Source organism: Scleropages formosus, chromosome 15 (genome assembly GCF_900964775.1).
Source record: "Scleropages formosus chromosome 15, fSclFor1.1, whole genome shotgun sequence".
NCBI classification, from domain to species: Eukaryota; Metazoa; Chordata; class Actinopteri; order Osteoglossiformes; family Osteoglossidae; genus Scleropages; species Scleropages formosus.
Window position 1 is genome coordinate 16270907 of NC_041820.1, and position 21661 is coordinate 16292567.

The 21661-nt window shown below is 41.1% G+C and overlaps 1 protein-coding gene across 13 annotated transcripts in view; it reads left to right on the forward strand.

Moving 5' to 3' along the window:
* nrxn3a (neurexin 3a) overlaps window positions 1-21661 on the forward strand; it is a 223762-nt gene that overhangs the window by 88462 nt on the left and 113639 nt on the right. For 8 of the 13 annotated variants that reach the window (XR_001964926.2, XM_018727532.2, XM_018727531.2 and 5 more), the window contains 7 exons: window positions 2866-3069; window positions 5323-5349; window positions 9294-9413; window positions 9832-10213; window positions 10579-10769; window positions 11106-11279; window positions 15506-15625. Coding sequence is in view for 12 of the 13 variants with exons in the window: in XM_018727532.2 (XP_018583048.1) it covers window positions 2866-3069; window positions 5323-5349; window positions 9294-9413; window positions 9832-10213; window positions 10579-10769; window positions 11106-11279; window positions 15506-15625 (1218 nt within the window). In the remaining variant the exon portion in view is untranslated. The remainder of the gene's footprint in view (window positions 1-2865; window positions 3070-5322; window positions 5350-9293; window positions 9414-9831; window positions 10214-10578; window positions 10770-11105; window positions 11280-15505; window positions 15626-21661) is intronic. The other 5 variants (XM_018727534.2, XM_018727535.2, XM_018727537.2 and 2 more) reach the window with 1 other exon arrangement.

Below are 21661 nucleotides of genomic sequence, written 5' to 3' on the forward strand. Positions count from 1 at the left end.
AAATTTTCCTATCTGTATAGATGGAAAAATAATTGTATATTAACGATTTAAGTCACTTTGGAGAAAATCATCCGCTAAATGAATAAATGTAACTGCAGTGATTATGGCATGGAGGCCTCACTGCTTTGACCTGTAAAGTTAGTAGTATTCTGTTGTTGCAACCCAGACTCCCTTCCATTGTATGTCTGTTTGTAGGGTTTTCTGGTGGTCAGATTTGGCAGAATGACTTACACACATACATAGTACTTTGTACCAGTACTGTCAATGTAACATACTTATTTGTTCAAACACAGTGGTCTTGAATGACTAAACATTACTTTCCAATTTAAGGTATGACATCTATCCATGAGATGTTTCAGCATGACATTCTGGACTGAACACTGTCTGTGCCAGGTAGAAGCACCTAAAAATCTACCTGAGAAAAACAAAGAAAAACAAAACTTTATTTTACTGGTGGCAAAGATGTGGTGTAGACTCTGTCCTGAGAGTGTAGATGGAGGGGGATGAAAGCGGGCCATCGAGCCATGTAACACATTCTGTTGCCCCTGCTGTCCTGAAGAGCTGCACTGTTGTCTTCCATTAACATCCAACAAATGAGTAGTTTGGTGAAATGCAGACGGGCCTCTTGGGTCAGCGTTGCTAGGTTACACAAGTAAATCACATGAAATCACACGGTCACTTCAATACAATACAATTATTCTTATTACAAATCTTATCCATTCAATCGTGTTAAAGCCCCCATTTCATTTACTCAGTTCATTGCCTTCTGGGGGGGGTGGGGGGTGGCCCTTAATTTGATATCCTTTGTGGTGTCTCAGCCAGCCATGGAATTGAGCTCAATGTCTTCCTTCACATGATGTTAGAAATGGCACCTGCAGCCCTCCTGGTGTCTTGTGTTGCTTTGATGCTTCAAAACTTGATCAGAATGAGCCGCAGCTGATGGGACATACCGAGTGTTAAACACATTCATTCTGGTGGAGGCTGCTGATTGTGGGTTAGATTATTTAGGATGGAGTGAACCGTGTTGGGCTTTAGTTGGTGCTCTGCTTCTAGAGCGCTGAACGCCTTATGGAGGCTCAAAGTGGCTCCATGTCAATTGGAGCTGGCAGGAGTCCAGAAAAGGCTGAAAAGCAGCTAATCGCACATAATAACATATTGATCTCTGTGTAATTGTACAGTTTGTCAGCAGTTTCGGCTTTGGTATGGAGTGAGGGTTTTAGCATGGAGTTTTCACAGCTGGGAAAACTAAATGAACATTTAAGCTGCCTGGATGATGCTCCATGTGAAGCAAAACATCGATTTACTTCATCCATTTACTTTCAAATTCAGAGTTAGTACTATGTGTCATCTATGTATAAAATAAACTCATTCTGTTTGGCCTATTTGTACCGTCTGTTAAACTCAAGGAGATAATTAAGCAGATTTGTATGAAGAGGATTGATTTGATGCATTCAGCCAGGCTTGGTGGTGCTTGATTAAGTCTCTTGGGAATCGGGAAGGGAGGTGCACTGGGTTGCAGGAGGAGGCCGTCTCGCCCTGCATGACCAATAAGAGTGCTTTCCTGCCCCAGCATCCATTCCCCATTTTATTGGGGGGGGTTTACAATGTGGACATGTCTGCAAGGCCATTACCACAGTGATTGCCAGCAGCTGGGGTGGCTCATTCTCAGCTGTTTCCCTGTTCTGTCATTTACCATTCCCTGTAAACCTTTGTATTTAGGCTGACTTTATTTCCTTAACATATCTTCAGGTTGTATGTCTGTCGAAGTCTGTAAGTTTATATATTCTCTTTAGAGGGCGATACCAGTGAACATGCCATTCCCAGATAATTATGACAATTTTACTATGGTAGCAACTTCAAGCTATTTTCGCTGGACAGTTTCCCTTGAACTGTAGGGTGTTTATAGTTGTTGTACGCAAACCCAGAGTAAAACGGGACTCCGCAGTGGTACACGGCTGTATTTTCTCTGTCGGTTTGCCACAATTTCTTTTGCAGGAACCTGAGGTGTCAGATAGTGCACACATGATTGCCTTCTTTAATATATTCCAGCTCAGTAATGTGAGATAAGGAGTGCTCCGGATAGGAGGCACTGTGGGGTGCTGGAGCCTGGGTATTGCCAGTGCTGGGCCTTAATGGTCCCAGCATGAGGCAGGAAGTGGCAGTGGACCAGCTAGGAGGCCCTTGGAGCTGCTGTCGTGACCGCTGGCATTCTGTGAATTCATTTCCTGCACACTGAGAATCTCAGATTGTTCCTGGCTTGATCCAGTCATGGAATCATCCTTTTGTGATGAATGTCTGTATCTGTAAACGGCACATGCTTTTAAAAATAGATTCAATGCAGCAATATTACAGATGTTGTGTCTGTAGAGGTACAGGCCCTCTGAAAGAAGTGTAGGATTCACTATGCAGGACTGTATGTCCTGGGTACTTCCTGGGAACTATCCAGTGGATCAAAAAAAGATTTTTGTTTCAGGTTCTTGTATTTCAAGGTCATTCACGTCTGAAACGATTTTATGAAGAGACTTGGGTGTTAAGTGTTTTTAGGCTTCTCTGTGTTTTTAAAGAATGTCTTTCTGATATGATCTGTGGACTGATGAAGTGAGTGTTAAAGTGGCACTTAAAAGAAATACTCACAAAATGTCCCCTTTTTTTGAATCTCTGAAAGAGGAAAGCTGTCTGCAAGGGACTTTGTCTTGCTGTATTGATGTTGCTCCTTATTAGCTGGAGAATGGGGTGTTGTGCATCTGTGTTCGTGAGTTTGCATTTTACTGGATGTTGCGACACTTTTGGAAACATCTTAGTGGGTTGGACTCCCTCAACCCTCTTGAACAATGCTAAGGCCTTTCTGCTTCCCTTCACCCACAGAAGCCTCCATTCTGAGCTACGATGGGAGCATGTACATGAAGGTGGTGATGCCCATGGTGATGCACACGGAAGCGGAGGACGTGTCCCTGCGCTTCATGTCACAGCGTGCCTACGGACTTCTCATGGCCACCACATCCCGCGATTCAGCCGACACACTGCGGCTGGAACTGGATGGTGGACGCGTCAAGCTCACGGTCAACCTAGGTATCGTATGCCAGCCGCTGCTCGCCAGATGCCCATTGGGGCCCATCACCAGGTTTCCTTCCCCTCATTGCTGTCCTTTTTGAATTTGGTAATTTTCATGTTGCTGAAGACCATACATATTTTCTTATTAAAATGGTAATTTTAATTGCATGGACCTTTTGTGATATGTGTTGAATATTATTTTCTTTCTTTAAATCAAAATTGTTTTAGGGCATATTTTTGGATTTATGCAGTTTTTTGTTAAGTTGTCACTGTTTCAGTCTTTATTTTGTTTTGTTCTAAGAGTATATATGAATTTTCATACTTTTGTACAAAGAAAGACAGTCACAGTACTAAAGTAAAATTAAAATAATGGTAAAATAGTACTGAAATGTACAACAGAAGTGATACTAATACCTAATGTATTTAGGGCCTTATAACAAATTTACCTTGCTTGACAGAACAGAAGAACTCTTTACCAGAATATAGTTCTGTGACTGCCTAAACGGTTTAGTTTCTTTTTTATTCCCCCCCACACTGATGAACCGAATCTCGTCACATTGATATTTTTCTTTCCATAATTTTTATATTCTTGTCTGCTGTCTCAGTCATCAAGGTTCTTTTTTATTATTATGATGTACTTGCTACACACATCCCTTTAGCCTACCTAGCTGTAGATGACATTTGTCATGCTATGTCAAAAGATGGTATTCACCCCTTCAAAGGCCCCAAGCCTGCGGCCCGGATGGCAAACAGCCCGAGAACAGAGCTCTCAGCTTCACCTGCAGCTGGCGACACGCCTTCTGTTTGCTCCACACACATGCACACACACGTTTTACACACCAGTGCAAGAAAAGAGCAAGTCCAGTAAATCTGTAAAAGGTCACATAACACCAAGATACATGTAGATTTATACTGTGCAGCATACGTGTAAGTATAAACACAACCCAGAAGTATGTGAACATTAATATCATGAATTAATATATAGGTTTATTCATAACTCCAGAGTTCATATATGGTTGCACCTAACTCCTGGGGTTACATATATTTTTAAAGAGAACACCAGCATGCATACAGTTTCACTAATAACTTCAGAGAATACAGGTTTGCAAAATCAGCCTTAGTCTGTCCTATAGCTGGCCAGAAAGTACAAATCTCAGAACTTTGTACTTGAATAAAGGAAGAGTTTCATTCAAATTACTGTATATGTACATATAATACTAGCACTGAAGAAAGGACTTCAGTATAGGTGAGATTAATTTATTACTTTTTAATTTAATTCTGTATTTTACTTTAAGGTTTGAATTAGTGGATTACTTTTGTAGCAGAAATCTGTATTTTCAAATGATTTTACATGCACACATTTTCCACCCTTTGTGCTTTCGAGTAAAACGTCAGTGAAGTCACAACACACAAGCGTTCAAGCTCTCCCTGGAGGGTCCAGTGGCCACTGCACGGTGCTGGTGCTGATTGGATCGAGGCTGTTTGCTCCCACTTTTCTGTTGCGGTTGACGACACATGATGAGCCTAGCCACATGGACCCAGCCCAGATTCCCCAGAGTTGCCTTTGAGCACTCTGCATAGCCCCATGAGCCCTCTCGACCTTTTTCTACCTGACAGCCAGCGCATCAGATACAACCACAGGGGTCAGTCTTTGAGAAGAACCTTAATTTTTAATTTACAACTCTGGCCGTTGTATGTTATAGATCATTCATTGGGCAATGCATTTCATGCTGATGAATTGTTGCTGGAATTTGTGGTAGTTTATGATGTCAGGCATACATAAGACTCATGGCTCCAACAAAGATGGGTGGCACCATCTTCTTGCTAAATGTCAGACGTATGCTTTTTCTAGCCTGGTTTGTCAACAAGTTGGTGTGAAACCTTTGGGGCCTGAGCCTTTGTCACAGCTAAATTCACAATGAAAACATACTCTGGGTTGAAGTATCCATGTGCTTGGTGAACTAAGAACGGCCATTTTATAAATACCAGTGACAAGACTTTCCATGCTTCTATACTATATGGCTTTCTATTATGTAGTTCCCCCCCCACTAGAAGTGTCAACACAAGGACACAGTATAGCTGTGCTTAAAATTTCCCTCTGATCTTATTTGGCACTGTGGTTTACCGGTAATGATTGCAACAACCGTGGGTAAAATGGCCGTTCTCTTGCATGTGGCCGTCCCCGGAAGGGTGGTACTCTTGTTATTGGATGTCTGCAGCTGTAACCTTGAAGGATGCAATTTCATCTTTCATTTATTCTTCCCCATCTAGACTGTATCAGGATAAACTGTAACTCCAGTAAGTTAATACTCAAGTTTCATTTTGTTCTTGAAAATAATTTGTTCCTAAAGAATGCTTAAATCTGCTGTCATTTTTCCTGTGTGTAAAGGATGTATCTGTCTGTGAAAGGGGGTCATTTGGTCATGCTACAAGAACTAAAAGGAATGGTGACTTAATAATCCCCACCACACACAATATGGGTAAATATGAGTGCAGTATTACTGCTGATAATCTAGCCCTTGCCTTTTGCCAGCAGGAGTCCATTTTCTATTAATTAATAGAAGCTAATATTAATGCCACAAATGAGAAAACACTGTGTGACCTTGATATAAGTTTGTGTGTTTAACAGATGAGGCTGACCGGAAGGAATGAGATCACTCTCTGATTAATGGCTATGAAAAACTGTTAAAACTTGGACATTTTCAAGCTCTTGAAATTGTTCATCACTTAAATAAGTGTGGTTATTTTAAAGTAAATAATCTATTCACCCGAGTGCCAAAGTTTTCAGGCAGATTGAAATCCTTACTTATTCGAGCACGTCTATCAAAGCCCTGCGGTAGTTAATAGGTAGGCACAATGGAAAGCGAGAGCTCAACGTTACCAAAGTGGATGAGGAGTAGGGCGCAAGTTGGAACATGAGGAAGATACAATACAATGCCTGTACTGCCAAAGACTAATATCCCCCAGCAGATTATTGAGTCACCACTCATTGATGCCTTTGCCTAGAGAGCCGAGACAACGCAAAGTCTTCTCTACATGCACACAGAGCACCAGCATGCCTTGGATGAACTGCCAGCACAGACAGTATTCCAGCCAGGTCTAGTTATTGTCAGTGTAGAACACCAGGCAGGGCCAGGAATTTTCAGCTTTTTACCGAATTTTACTGAATCGTAATACGGGTTAGATTTGATAGATTTGATTGTGTGTGCTTGCGTGTGTGAAAGCCTGACTAGGATGCAGTCCCTCCAATCCAGTTAAACACGCCTAACCAGGGATCGCACAAAGATTTGCACAAAATGCTAATATACACATCTGGAGAAGAGGTTAATGACTTGAGGGCAAGGATTTTATGTGTTGGGCTCTGTTTGCATTTGAGAATGCATTTTAAAACTCTGATGTTCCATCAGGATGCTGGTACATGATTTTACCATATTGTCCCTCATTTGACAGCTGGGTCTGTGATGGGAGTGAGGTGGTGTAATGTATTTTCAATAAGAATTAACTGCTTTTACTCATAACCAGGTCTTTGAAAGCCTCACCAGTGATTGACTTCATGAAACCAGATGTTACGTCAACTAATGATTCAAAACTTTTCGCTAAAACTGCTATCATACACCTGTTGTAGAAATATTGAATTGTCATCTTTTTTCTCTTTTGAGAAGGTAAGCAAATTTTCTGTATTTTGCATTTTGTAGATTGCATAATAATTTGGAACTGTCTGAATCCACCTTGTTTTTAGTTCTAATTTACTGTCATTATGGACAGCACATTGTACCAGAAACTTGCATTTTCTGACTTGTCGGATAGCCTGTAGTAGTTATACAGTGACATTCTTATATCATTGGTTGAGTTATTCTGATATATGGTTATTGATCTCTTATAAGATGAGTCTAATATATGGTTGGTTGCAACGGTCTTTAACCAGGCAGTTGGTGATACAATGGAAACCAATGGATGAAATCCAAGCTGCGCTGGCTTTTTGTCGGTGCATCTTGTTCAGCATTACCTTCCCTCACACAGTACACTTCAGTGAGTGGTCCTGGTGGCCAGTATCCGCCACATTCACCATTCTCTGGAGCCAGAGGGATTAGGCATGTTACTCATATGTTAAAAAACCTTGCGTGACTAGCTTTCACTGGTTACAATAGCCAAATTCACAGCCCTGCAGCTCCACCTCCTGGAAGTCTGGGACTATGCCTGCCACATGAACTTGCAGCAAGTCTTTGACGTGTCTGTTGTGGAAGATCTGCAGACGTTATTCTGCAGGCTTACAGATGTCGATAAGCAGTCGAGAGAAATGCTTCCGAGTTCTGCAGATGTCGGTGAAAGTGGTCTGATAGAAGATGATGTGAGAGATTTTGCAGCACAAAGCTTGACTGCTCATTTTGAAGGGCACAAAATCCAATGCTCACTGTGACAACACAAAAGGGTGTATGAGTGAGGTGTCATAAGGGACGTGACAGATTCATCCGGAGTGAAAAAACAAGAGAGTAACACTCAGTAGCATCGCTGCTGCATCATGTCTGATACCTTTTGCTTATGCTTGTTGTCATCAATCATTCTGTTCACAATGACATTGCTTCAGGACACTTTAAATGACATGAAAATGTCTGAAAGCAGACATGAACAGGTCTTACAGGTTGTTGTCCATTTCATTTGCTTACTCTGTGTAAAACGTGTGAAGCTGGCACTCGACTCGCTCTTTGGTTGACATTCTGGCGCATGTCCGCAGCTTTACGTTTGCCAAACAATTTATTGTGTTGGCATTTACAACAATATTAGTTGCATTGCGTATTATTAACACAGCTGAGAGTTTAGAGATTAGTGTGCATATACTGTTTAGCAAGGTTCAGACTACTACAGCCAGCTGTGCATTTTGTTGCACATTTTGTTACGCTCTTAAAAAATGTGGTTTGACATCATATGCACAGTTGTTTCGTGGAGTGATCATACACTAGCTGGTTATATTCTCTTTATGCATCAGCATTCATTTTGTGGTATCTTTCAGCATGCAGACATCTAATTGCATTGCATATCGTGTGTTTAAAAACATTGTCACTGATACAACTCCATTTTTCTCTGCTGCTGCTTCAGAAGTGTGCAAAGAGGTCTGGCTGAACATTCTGACAGCCATTTTAAATGCGCTAACCCATTCCTTGTTTGTCGTTTCCGTTTTATTGCAAGATTTTCCAGTTTGAGGCAGTTGACTCAAGCGCGGCATCGAGTTAATGGGGTGTCATGGTGCTAAATCAATCATTTTTTTCCATTAAAACACTTTTGTGCTCAGAATTGCCAGTGCACCCAGGCTGACAGAGCAGTAATTTGCCCTCCCTCTCGCCGCTGTGTGTACATGTCACATGGCTTTCCCCCAGGTACAGGCGTCTGGCTGCTGCCTCTCATATCGGTTCTGTTCCGTAACGCCCTCAAGTCCACATGTGTATTTAATGTGGTATTTACAGTTTACCTCTCTTAACGTCTTCGAACGGAATCAGTATTGACTTTTTAAACTAATAGGTGGTTCATATTTTCTTGATTTCTTCATTCAATTGAATGATTCCAAATGATTATTCATAGCGTTATCCTAAGAACCTGGGCTAAGGTCAATGTGTTAATGATTAAGTGTCTTCCACCAGCCAACAATTTCCACCAGTTTGTCCACCTGCGAAGCGCTTGTGTAGATTACTCAGCGTTTGGCCGTACTCTGGCACGGTTGTTGTACAGAAGCGCTCTTCTATGGTCTGTGTATGTATTGGGGGAACATTTCCATACAAGACATTGAGAATGGCATTTCAAGACCTCGTTATGAGTAAAAGCTGTTTTTAGTTTAATGATTGCTAGCAGTATTTTATGCTGCAGATTTCACTGAAAATATACTCTTTATTCTGTAATAGTTATATGCTAAAGTGATGTTAGCTTTTGAAAATGTTCAACAAAAAAAAAAAGTAGTAAAAGCCCTTTGCAAGTTTGTACTTTTTCAGAACGACCAAACCTTTGTTTTCGACAGTGGGTGAGAGACAATTAGAATTTGTAATGTTCAAAGGCTCTGGCCTCAAGTCAAAGAAACAAACAGATATAGAGATTTATTTCTACCATTTGCATATCTGTAGATTGTAATGGAAGTTGTCTCACACACGGACACTATTTATTTCATTTACTATTTTTTCACCCCATCTTGGTGAAAAGCAAAGGTTTGGTTTAAACCTCAAGATGAAATTAACTTTGTAACCAACCGTTGTTCTCAGGCAAAGGACCAGAGACGCTGTATGCTGGACAAAAACTCAATGATAATGAGTGGCATACAGTTCGGGTGGTCCGGCGGGGTAAAAGCTACAAGCTCACGGTTGACGATGACATGGCTGAAGGTACTTCCCCTGGTTTCAACTCCACACACAGCACAGCTTGGATAAAGCTTGTACAACTGTGACATTGCCCCAGTGTAATGGAGTAATGGTCTAGAATTGTGTTTTTTGTGTGTGTGTGTGTGTGTGTGTGTGTGTGTGTGTGTGTGTTTTTTTTTTTTTTTTTAAAGTTAAGCCTCTGATTTTGTTCTGATATTGTAAAGCTATGATTTGTAGGTGGACTGATAGCGTGGATATAATACTGTATAAATGTGATGCAAGGAATATAATTGCCCTTGGGTTAAGATAAATACCCCTTTTATCAGCAAAGGTAGCTGGTTCACCAGTGTAACGCTCATTGTTGAAATGCCTTTCAAGAATGCAGAGTGGACAATCTTTGACACAACACCATAACCCAGACCTCTTTCCCTCTTGGGTTCAGGTCAGATGGCAGGTGACCACACCCGCCTGGAGTTCCACAACATTGAGACTGGGATCATGACAGAGCGTCGCTTTGTCTCCAACATCCCATCCAGTTTCATTGGTCACCTGCAGAGTCTTAAGTTCAATGGCATGCTCTACATTGACCTGTGCAAAAACGGGGACATTGACTTCTGTGAGCTCAATGCTCGTTTTGGCATGCGTTCCATCATTGCTGACCCTGTCACCTTCAAGACCAAGAACAGCTACCTGAGCCTGGCCACGCTGCAGGCATACACCTCCATGCACCTCTTCTTCCAGTTCAAAACCACCTCCCCCGATGGCTTCATCCTCTTCAACAGTGGGGATGGCAACGACTTTATTGCTGTCGAGTTGGTGAAAGGGTAAGAGAACTCCAGAGACAGAGCCACTTGTACTCATCTGCTGTGTCCCTTTTAACATAAGCAAAATTCTGGAATGAGTAATTATATTTCATTTGGCAGTTTACCAATTTCTATGTTTACAACACATAAAAGCTTTTATCTGCAAAGGTGGTGGAGTTTTGGTGAAAGAACAATTTTCTTTGATTTGTGTTCCATTACATCAGTTTCTGTGTGCATTGGCCTGTAAGAACTCGAGGGCACATTATGCTGTACAATGTGAACGTATGATTACCGCTGTGGATTTTTTTTCCCCATTTTGGTCGAATTGGCACCACAGGTAAGTGAGACACACTGCCAGTTACCCTCTCATCCCTCTTGACCCTCAGGTACATCCACTACGTGTTCGACCTGGGTAACGGACCCAATGTCATCAAGGGCAACAGCGACAGGGCTCTGCACGATAACCAGTGGCACAATGTTGTCATCACCAGGGACAACAGCAACACACACACGCTGAAGGTGGATGCCAAGGCAGTGAGTCAAGTTGTCAATGGTGCCAAAAACCTGGACCTGAAAGGTGAGCCTAGATGCTGATTAACTGGCTTCAGTTGTCCCCTCTCATGACTGTCTAAAAGTGGTCATATTTCAGGAACAAAGTCCTCTGATTCATTGGGCATTGTGACGTAGAACATAGCACATAGAAATGACTTGACTGGAGTTTTACGCAGTACAACCTGACACTTTTAGCTATAATGTTTAGAGAGTATTGCAATTGTACGTTTCAGGAAAACCAGCTCTGTATTTCAGTGTCTTTTTCTAGTTATAAAGATGTCTGTAAAAGTTTTTGTAGGGTCTTTTTTTTTTTTTTGTGTGTTGTTTTAAACAATGGTGTTAACCCCTCCTACACCTCCAGGTGACCTCTACATTGCTGGGTTGGGTCCAGGCATGTACAGTAACCTGCCCAAGCTGGTGGCCTCCCGTGATGGTTTCCAGGGCTGCCTGGCCTCAGTGGACTTGAATGGCCGCCTGCCAGACCTGATAAATGACGCTCTCTTCCGCAGCGGGCAGATTGAGCGTGGATGTGAAGGTACTCCCTCGCCCAGCTCCAGTTCAGTGAGCCCATTCTCCCTCATCAATTCCAACAGTAGTTCCACCTCCAATTCGTACACACGCCCGTCTGTTTTACTCACACTGCTTGTCACATCCCTGTCCCACTATGCTCACCCTTAAGCAATTACACGTTTTTTTTTTTTTTTCTTTTTTTCCCCCTCTCCTTATTGGCCACACCGGTCATGTGTCAAGGATATCATCCATTGTGTTTCCTGATTGCCTATCCTTAGTATGCATTACTTGGGTTGTCTGTCTGTCCAGACTGTAGGAAAATATGCAGGGGTTGTTTTTATTTCATCATAGTATTTTATTGCTAATGACAACTTTTTGTTAAATGGAAAAGACCCTGTGGTGCTGACATTTTAGGGTCACCAGTCACTTCAGTGCTCATCATAATGTGTTTTATTTATGCAATGTGATCTCTTTTTTATAATGAGAATTTCATCCTTTTTCTACTTTGCCTATAAGGAAAACATTGTATTCATTGTATTCTGTAGTCTTTACATTTATATTAGAGCTGAATTTCTTAAACAATTTGTTTATTGAAATAAATTTAATAGACCATTAGTGAGAATTTTAGAATTTCATTGCTGAGGTGATTTCATTCATAGAACGAACAATAAATATTTCAATACAAACCAGTGGCCATTGTCAACAAGCAATATTCAGTTTGTTTTGATGAAATTTGTTTTCTAAAATTACAGTAAATCACAGGATGTCAGATTCAGACAAGTTGATTTTCCTTGTTATTTGAACTGTCTAAAACTTTGTGGTGATTAATTCACTGTATTTACAGATATGTTGTAGTTTTGAATTGCCATTGAATTGGGCATGCTTCATACCGTCTCACCTTCTGTACTTCTGAGAAAGACAACAAAACACTAAACAACTGTCATATAACCTGGGATTAGTTTTCATAAATGTTTTTGCCGATAAGGGTGTGAGGCAAAGCTTGTGAAGGTTTTAGGAGTATCTGAAGTCCTTTTCTATGATGTATTGCTGTTTAAAATAGAAATTTTCTTTCATCCACTACATTTTATTGAAACTCTCAGAATATTATGTTATCCACTGGTTTTTAGCCAAAAGTGGAAAAGGGTTTCTCTGATTTCTTTTCAATATCGTATGTGTGAAAGATGTATATTTTGTATTTTGGTAATTTATGAAGCCGGAGACCTGCTCTTTGTACTTTAGCTTTGTTTACGATTTTGGTGCCCAGTCATTCTTCATCTATAATATATTTTGAGTTTACATTAATGCATTGCTGTTTTTTTGTCTTTTAATTACATTTCAGAAATGTGTCTTTTTGTATGTTTTGCATTGTTGTTTGCCTTGTACAGTGTAGCTTAAGTGAAATGTTTGACTTTTAATCTTGCACATCATTTTTCCACTCCCCCCACAATAAATATTTTTTTATCTTGTCTCCATATTTCGTATGTTTTAGCATTTCCTCTTATTTAGGCAAACAGCATAAACTGTGAATCATTGCAAATGATTTTTAGAAATATAGGGAACCTACTGTATAGAGTATGTAAGACGAACATGGCAGATATGTGCATTATTAGCAGTTGCTTTGAAATAAAGATACTCTTATTTTGATATGAATATGAATAACATATAAATGAATCCGCTAATGTTTCACGGCCAGTTTTAGTAAATAATGTTGAAGCTTTTTCAATACTAGTGTTCAGTACGTTTTCATTTATTCATATTCAGTGAGGAAACATTGTTTCCAAATTGTTGTGCTAGAAGTATCGAAGGGTCGAGAGACAAGGTACGGTTTGCTTCTGATGGAATCTGCAGGCTTGGTGTGTGACAGAAGGGACTGATGGCGTGTAGCGTGTGCCAGCCGTGTCACCACCAGAGGGCATGCTTTGCCCTTTAAACGCACAGTAGTGGGCAGCTACCAGCACCATGCCATTCATACAGAAGCTTCCAGATCCATGTTGATGGCCTTTTTCAGTCCCACCAGGATGTCCATTCTCTCTCCTGTACAGTGTGGGGAGCCAGATGGGGTCTCCCTTCTGTCCATTCTTCCCATATGGTAACTTAAACATATGTTGAACACTTGTGATTTGCAGTCACCTGCTGTCAAGACAGAATGAAGTGCTATATTTTTCAGTCATTATAATGAAAGGTGTGATTATTGCTTTTGATGTTTAATGATTTCACGCTCCAGATCCCAGCTCTAACATAGTCTGTTACAGATACTTATGTTACTTATTTTTGCACAAACTTGCCAGGAATATTTGAGTTGTCATTGTGTGGGTTGCTTGAAGGCCATCTTTGATCTGTGGGGAAATCATTAAACCATGACCTTGACCTTCATCATACCGATAGTCAAACTGTTTTCCACGTTCTTCATTTGGTGTGTCTTACCTGTGTTTTCCGTTTGTGTAATGTAGACTATCGTGTGTGTTTCCTTGAATGTGTGTCTTTGTAAGCATGCTAGTTAGTAATGCTAATGCTATTTTGACTAATCTCATTGATCACCTGCTAACCTTTTTTTGTTTTTGTTTTTGCTTTTTTCCTGTTCTTTGGCAAACTAAGTTGGTTTCAACAAAGCTGATGTACAAGGTATAAGGTTTAAACTCCATTCTGAAGTGGGCTGAAAGCTGCTGTGTGTAATGTGCAGTGTTGCTGGGATAGAAAAAATTAACTTTCACAACTTACCAGTGCAACTGATCATTCACACCAAAGGTCGTAATAAAAAATATGATGTGAATAATAAAACATTTAATTTCTTAATGTCCAAGTTTTTTTCTTGCTTCTTTTATGTCACAGTGCTGGACATGTCCAGCCTTTTCTTGGCCTTGTTAAGGGAAGTGAGACTCATGACAACTCTTGTCATGTACAGGTCCTGTTTTGTCTCTATTAAAAAGGGACAGAAGGTGGAAGAGGGCAGTAGGGGGATGTGCTGGGATTAGCAAACTCATTCAGTTTATTTAGTCACTTGTTTTGTGCTGCAAAACAGTGTGTTTCCATTCCGCAGTCCAGGACTGTCTTGTTTTATGTTGTCTAAGTTTGACTAGGCTGTTGATTGAATTCTAACTGGGATTTGGATTTTATTTTAGTTCTGAATTAAATTTTTGCATTAATAAATGCTTATTATATTTATCAGATGCGTTTCTCCAAAGTGACCTACCATTATCTTCTGGGCTATGGGTTCGGATATGGGTTCAGTTCTATATGTGCAGCGTCTGCATGTTCTTCTGTGTTCAAGTGTGTTTCCTCTGGTGTACTCCCTCAGTTCAAATGTCTTCCTGGTGAATTGGTGACTTTTTGCTTGCCTGTAGCATGTGGATCCGTGTGTGTGTGTGTGTGTGTGTGTGTGTGTGTGTGTGTGTGAGATTCCAGTGCACTGGGGTCCTGTCCAAAGTGTAGCCTGTCGTGCACCTTGTGTTTCAATAATAGGCTCCAGATCACTGCAACCCTGAACTGAACAGACAGTTATTAATAATGAATGATGAATGAATACTTCAGTGAAGTATCTCTCCAAGGGCAAAAAAGCATTCAGATTCACTCTTGGCAATATGATATTTTGTTTTATGCAGTGTAACCTCAGACTGAAGTGAACCATTGTTACTTGTGCTGTGAAAAATAAGAATTTTAATGCACTCTGCATTACACAATAAATGCTCTTTTAGCCCTCTGATCTTGCTTTACTTAAATGCATTTTTCAACAGCATTGTATAAGAAAATTACACTTAAATACAGTGTTTTGACACTTTCCTTGTTCACCTGGACATGTGCACCTCTGGTAAAGAAGGTTCTTCCACTCCCTCTGTGCTAGCTGACATTAGAGATGAGCAGAAGTCTACTGTGACTGATGAAGATGAACATTAAGAACAGCTACAACCTGTTTTGTCTACTCTGTTCATAGTTGTGTTCATTCGGTCATCATTTTCTCTGACTCTAATTGCATTGTTCCCATGTAGTAACATTGTCCTATTTGCCTTTTTTATTTTAACATGGAAGGTTTATATTACAGCTCAGAATGATGGATAATCATGGTGAAAAAAGTACTTTCTATCTATATTAGCTGTAGTAAAAAGCTACTAAGAAGGATTTGCTTTGTGTGCAGATTTGTTTTAGTAACCTGTCTGCATGCACCACTGGTGTGCTTTTTTGCATGTTTACTGAGCAAGAAGTGCAGCCCTGCAGCAGCAACACCCATTACTCCAACTTTCTACTTTGCCACCTTAGGCCCCAGCACCACCTGTCAGGAGGACTCATGCGCCAACATGGGCATCTGCATCCAGCAGTGGGAGAACTACACTTGCGACTGCTCCATGACTACCTACTCTGGCACGCACTGCAATGACCGTGAGTATGCTGGAGGCCTGAAGTCATCCCCGCTGTAATACAGGATAATGTCAAATGGAACCAATGAAAATAGCGCATTTTACCGAGGTGATACGCACAGTAAGCGGATCCCTTATGTCTTCAGTTCCCTTCATCATTATATATGTATGTACTGTATGTATGCATTTTTGTCATTAATCACACTGAACCAGCTCACTGTGTGCAGAACAAGCCACGTGTCTTTGGGCAAAACTTAGTGGTGTCATAAGTGTAACTGAGAGTCCATGTCTCAATGAGTTGGATACAGTTTAACATCCGCTTCCCTGAGGTTTGATGAACCACATCAAGTATTCAAGAGCTGCTGTCCCTTCCCATTTTGTCATCAGTATTCTTATTTTTAGACCAGCTTCTTATGAGCAGGTCGAGAAGTTGATTATAGAGCTGGAAGTTTCAAAATGTACATGACTTGATTTCAAAAGGTCTTTTAATAGTTTGTCCAAAGTATTTCATGTAAAACACTTGGTATTCAAAGCAATATGCTCTAACACCATATTAGTTATGTTCTTCAAATTTAAATTCAGTAAATGAATTTATATGCAGACAAATTCTAGTTATAAACTTAACTGATTTAATTTCTTATGGTTGTGTTTTAGGACTTGTGGGGTAGTGGAGAACCTCATTCATTTATTCTTTAAAAAAATGTTACTTTGAATTCAGATATTAGTTGATGCCACCTGAGTATTCCTCTCACTTTTTTTCCTTTGAAATGCTTGTTCATTTATAGTTGTCCAGCTGAAGGAACAGAAAGCTGGAATGCCTGGTATGATATTGTAAAGAATGCATGTGAGAGTTATGTATTACTTTGGTAGTGTAAATGTGATGATGAAACATGGTAATTAATCCACACAGGCCTGTACTCTGATTACGCCGATCTTCTTGATAAGCTCTTTCTTCAGCTTGGCTTGTTTGCCTTGTAGCCTTTGAGAGGCAGCGCAAGCACGACTTGAGAAACTCTGCTTAAGATGGCCCAGGGTTGTCAGTTGCTACTCCAAGACAGCAGCTTGTGTAAATATTGGGCAAATAATTGGAAACAGCAGATTTATTATTTAAGCTGTTTCTTACAGTGCATTTGTAAACTAACTTTGCAGGTTGAACCTTGACCTTTCCAGATGTTGCAGTTTGTCAGGAGAAGTCAACATGGTGCTAAACGTCCATGCTCTAAGAGAGCTTACTATCTGTCTGCATTGTTTAGAACAGTTGTCAGTCACTTTGCGGCCGATCGCACAGCTACAGAGTTGACCTTCTCAAGATTGTATAATTTTTCCCTTTATCACTACGACGGAGTAGCATGTCAGCTCATGTTTTGCAAGTGAGTGCAGTAAATCAAAGCTTTGTTAGCAGAGATACTGTGGAGCTTAATTAAATGGCGTAGAGAACACCCGGCTTGAGCCCGTGTGTCAGGCCCTTAAATAGCAGCCTGATGGTGGAAATTACTGTCATTGTGGAGGCTGTCAGAGTCACTCCCTTCGTCAGGTCTTTGCTAGAGACCTATGTATAGGACAGATTTATTCTGATATTATCCCACGTCATAGGCTGTTGACAGCACCGCTGTGCCGCTTGACCTCTCTTTGCTTCTGACATAAGAAGACAAATACTGACTTGCAGACATCCTGGACTGAAATTCCTGCAGAGATTTGAGAACTGCTTAATCCTATTGGCATGCTGTCCATCTTTTTGTTTTGTTTTCTGAGACAGAATATTTCATTAGTGGTACGTTACACATGAAGACATCCCAAGTTATATTTTAGAAGAATTAGCAAATGAATATGTGGGTTTTTTGATTGACTTCTATTGACTGCAGTATGGCTGGCAGTCAGTTATGTTGCCATACTCTAAATGCTACTATTTGTCTAAATATTCAGTGTTCCTTCAGTGGTTCAATATTTCTGCACTAGGTGGCAGTAATGCATTATTGTGAACAAGCGATCAAGCCGCTGTATTAAAGTCAGACTCAGGAATTTAGTTTTCATTTTATGGGTTCAAAGGCATTTATTTAAAATGTGAAATATTTGTAACCTCAGTTGGGTAAGCAATTTCAATCACATTCAGGTGGGACATTTATTATTTTTTAGTTTCCTTGCAAAATATTTTTTCGAAGGCAACTTGGACATGTCTTGTAAACATTTATATAGCTGGGTAACAGAAGGACTTTGGTGTCTTGCTTGAGGCTATATTGAGTATTCTTCCGTCTGTTTTTCCTTCTGTGATATAATTTATGCTATTTGCAAAATGAAGAGTTTCTTGTGTATTTTATGTCCTGAAATAATGAATTCAAAATTGCTTTCATGAATAGTTTGTACATATGTCCTATAGCATTCTGGAACGTGCTCGTGTGCTCGTGTGCTCTTTGGCTGTGTACATCCTCTTCAGCTTAACATTTTGCCTTCTCATTCGAAAAATGTTTAAGCATCATCATTGTTGGCTCACAACACAGTTTGAAATGAAATGCAAGTGTGAGCGTTTCATCTTACTACACGCGACCTGAATTCCCAACAGCAGCCTGAATTTCTGCCTCTGCCTCAGTGTCTTTTGACAGACGGATCCAAGGACAGATACACTAGCTGATCCCTCTGCGGCTCCTATAATGGTGTAAATCCCCCCTTTGTCCCTGCAGTAATCCACAAGATGGGAGGTTTAGACTGGCTCGTGTATGGCATGCCAGCCTATTGAAAACAAGACAGCACTTGCATTAACCCTCTTGCTGGATAAAAAACACACCACTGGCATATAGTACAGTTGACAAATATTAATTTGTTGTGCACTTTGTTTCCTTTTAATTGCTTTTTCGACTGCATGTCAACGTTCAGCGTTTCCCACTACATGTGAACTCTGCATTTTGCCCCTGTTCCTGTGAGTCTCTTGACTGAGCTCATTGATTCAGGTGCAGCTCCCCATACGAGCCTCAGTGAGGAATGCAGCTTTTCTCCAAACTGTAATTTTAATTACAGCTTTGAGTCTGAGTTTATCACAGTTCACCTCCATGTCTGTTGCACAGTCCATCCTTGTCTAAATCTCTGGCTAGAGGGCTGGGTGTTTTCATGGGGCATCTAGGTTTGTTGCTGTCTCTCAGCCTAGAAGGGCCTTCATGCAATCAGTGCAGGCTTTGTTTGAAAGTGCCACGTGCTGTCTGCCAGCGAAAGCGAGTCCTGTTGGGTACGATAAGAGGGAGCATGTTGGCAGCCATCACCACCCGCCTAGGTCCTGTTTTGTGTGGCTGTAGGGTTGTATCACACCAACAAGCTCACAGTGAGCCTGCCGCTCATTCAGACCACCACGGGCCGGGAATCAGTGTCAAGCGCACCAGCTAAAGGCCGTAAGAAAGGGGGCGAGCATGGAATCATGCTGACTTTCCTTCCAATGCCACTGTCAAGCTTGGCTGCTGACTCCTGGCTAGAAGAGGCTTGTCTGTGCTTGGTGTGCTGAGAAATGGAGGCCCATGCTGGAGGCCTTTCTCACTGAGCCACGGCTCCTGAAAGGAGGGAGACATCCTCTGGGAGGGAAGAGCTCCAGGCGACTGCACCGACTAGGGTGCACTAATGAATGAGTCATCTGCATCTCCGCTGGTTGCTAAATGATCTTGGATGAAACGAATGCATCTACAAGCAGTCGAACCTAGGTGCTGTCGAGTTGCCTTTTGGTGTTGCTGTGACTTTGTAAATAAAAGTTCTTCTGCCAGCTGCTGTGAGAGGTGCTGCAGCAGGAGTTCCTGAAAGCTGTTCCTTCAAATGGAGGTGGAATACTAATTTGCTCTGCAGACCAAGCACACAAAAGTGCTCCGAAGGACCCCTGATTCAAGAGTCTTACCTGCCTCAGAAAAGATAGTGCCGATTTTCTCTCCTGAAGCATGCCGATTACTTCGGAAGTGTGCATTCTCTGTTCCCCTTTCAGAGTATCATGATAACCTTCATCATATCAGTCCAGACCTTGTAGTTCGCAGTGTAGTACCAAGGAAGGGATGTTTTTTCCGCACTGATCTTCTGCAGTGAGGTAGAGCTGAAGTTCTCAGCCAAAGTGCTGAAATAGCTTTAAAGTGAACTTTAGATTAACAGTCTGTGAGTGGTGTGTGTGTGCGCACACATGTGTGCGTGTGTGATTTCTCCTCTATTTAGCCACATCCCAGATATTAAATAATTTGCAACATTGTGATGCGATGTGAAGAACATATGGTAAAATGCTGTTTTGACTTTGCTCCTTCTCTGTCCATGGTGGTTAAAGAGAGCTGACACATAGACAGCTCACTGACAGGATCAGGCTCGTGCTCCTGGTGAAAATGGGACAGCCATATTCGTGCTGAAGCCCTTGCTACAGTGCCAGGGACCAGGAGGAGAGAAGCCCTGTTGTCGTCTGTGCAGGGTCTGATGTACTTTTAGCACTATCATTTATCACCTCCAAGAGAGGGCATGTGCCAGCTCTGCTGTGCCATCACTGGCTACACTTCTGTTACTGTTCTCTTTTTAGCCGCATTCTAAATCCATTTGGATTTTCGATATTACATGAAGCTGCTGTAGAATTTATAGCATCTTCTCATCTAAGTCTATAAATGGGATCTCCTTGTATGGTTCTTCTACTATGATTTCTCTTATGGACGTCATTATTGCAGTGTGGATGGGAGAAAGGGATGTTTATCTGTGATATTTAAGTTTAAAGAAGACATATAGCTGTGTTTTATCTGGCACACATTGCTTGAGTGTTGGAGCTTTCTTATGATGTCAGTTGTGTTGGATTTTATGGATGATTAAAGTACGAATGTGAAGTTCAAACCGCATAACTAACTTTGATGTGATGGTGTGATATTCCCTGCTTTTGAAGACATGTATTATACAGTTTGCTGAATTTCAGTACAGTTGGTTACCTTATGATTTTTCCTGTCATTTCAAAGTACAGTATTTATGATTTTCAAAGGTAGATAGGAGTGGGACAGCCGGTATGCAGCTTTTAGAAGAGAGCTCTTAGAGTACTGCTCAGTACAGTTTCCTGGCTCTGGAACCACTGCTAACTTGTAGAGACTATGTTGTATGTTCATGTTCCTTGAGGGAGCAGTCCAAGATGAGAAGAACACGAATGTGCCTGCTTTAGTGAATATGTGCACTAACTGATTAACTTAGATGTGTACATTACTCTTTGTTCTACATAACTAAGTTAAGTTAATTTGATTAACTTTACATTTTGCTCTACACTTTGCTCTAATGTGTAGAGCCGACGTTAACATGTTCCCAAACAGTGAAGTTTCATAAGGAACAGAACAACAAAACAAACAACAGCATGAAGGACCTGAGCAGGGATCCCTGACGATGCAGGATGCATAGGCTTCTCTTGGAGGTATGCAGTGACATTTATATAAACATCTGTGCTCCTCATTTGGTGTTTGGCTGATTTCTCTTAGCTTGACGGACGAGTCGGAGGAAAGGAAAATGGATCGCTGATTTGGTGCCTATTAATCTGCCATGTGTCTCACCTGTATGATGGCCCTGGCAAAGATGATGAACGGGTCAGAGACAGACCCGGTCCACTGGGCTCCCAGGGACGCTGGTGAAAGCAGACGGATGGGACTGAGGCGAAGAAATATTGCTGTGTGCTTATGATCGGTGTGATAGTCTCCTCCCTTAGTGGAACTGCTGCATGCGTTGGAAGCGTTTTATTATTTTATTTTGTTTTATAGGATAAAAAAAAGCGAAGCACTGTGCTGCTGCAGAGACAATAAAAAGCCCTTTGTGGGAAAGTGGTGAGATCGATCCTCCCAGTTTAATGCCTTTCATTTCGTTTAGTTGGCCCAGCCACCCCGTTATTTGTCAGAGGGCTTATATACGACTTAATGCAGCGTTTGTGTATGAATGTGTGCGTGTGCATGTTTTGATAAGAATTTTGGAGGCTAGCCCTACACTGCAAAGATCTCCCTTACTTCAATATCACCTTGACTGGCCAGAAAGAGATTAGATGAAGAGAAGGAGAGAAAAAAATGGCTTTATTAAGGGCTTTTTACAACTGAATAAAGTAATT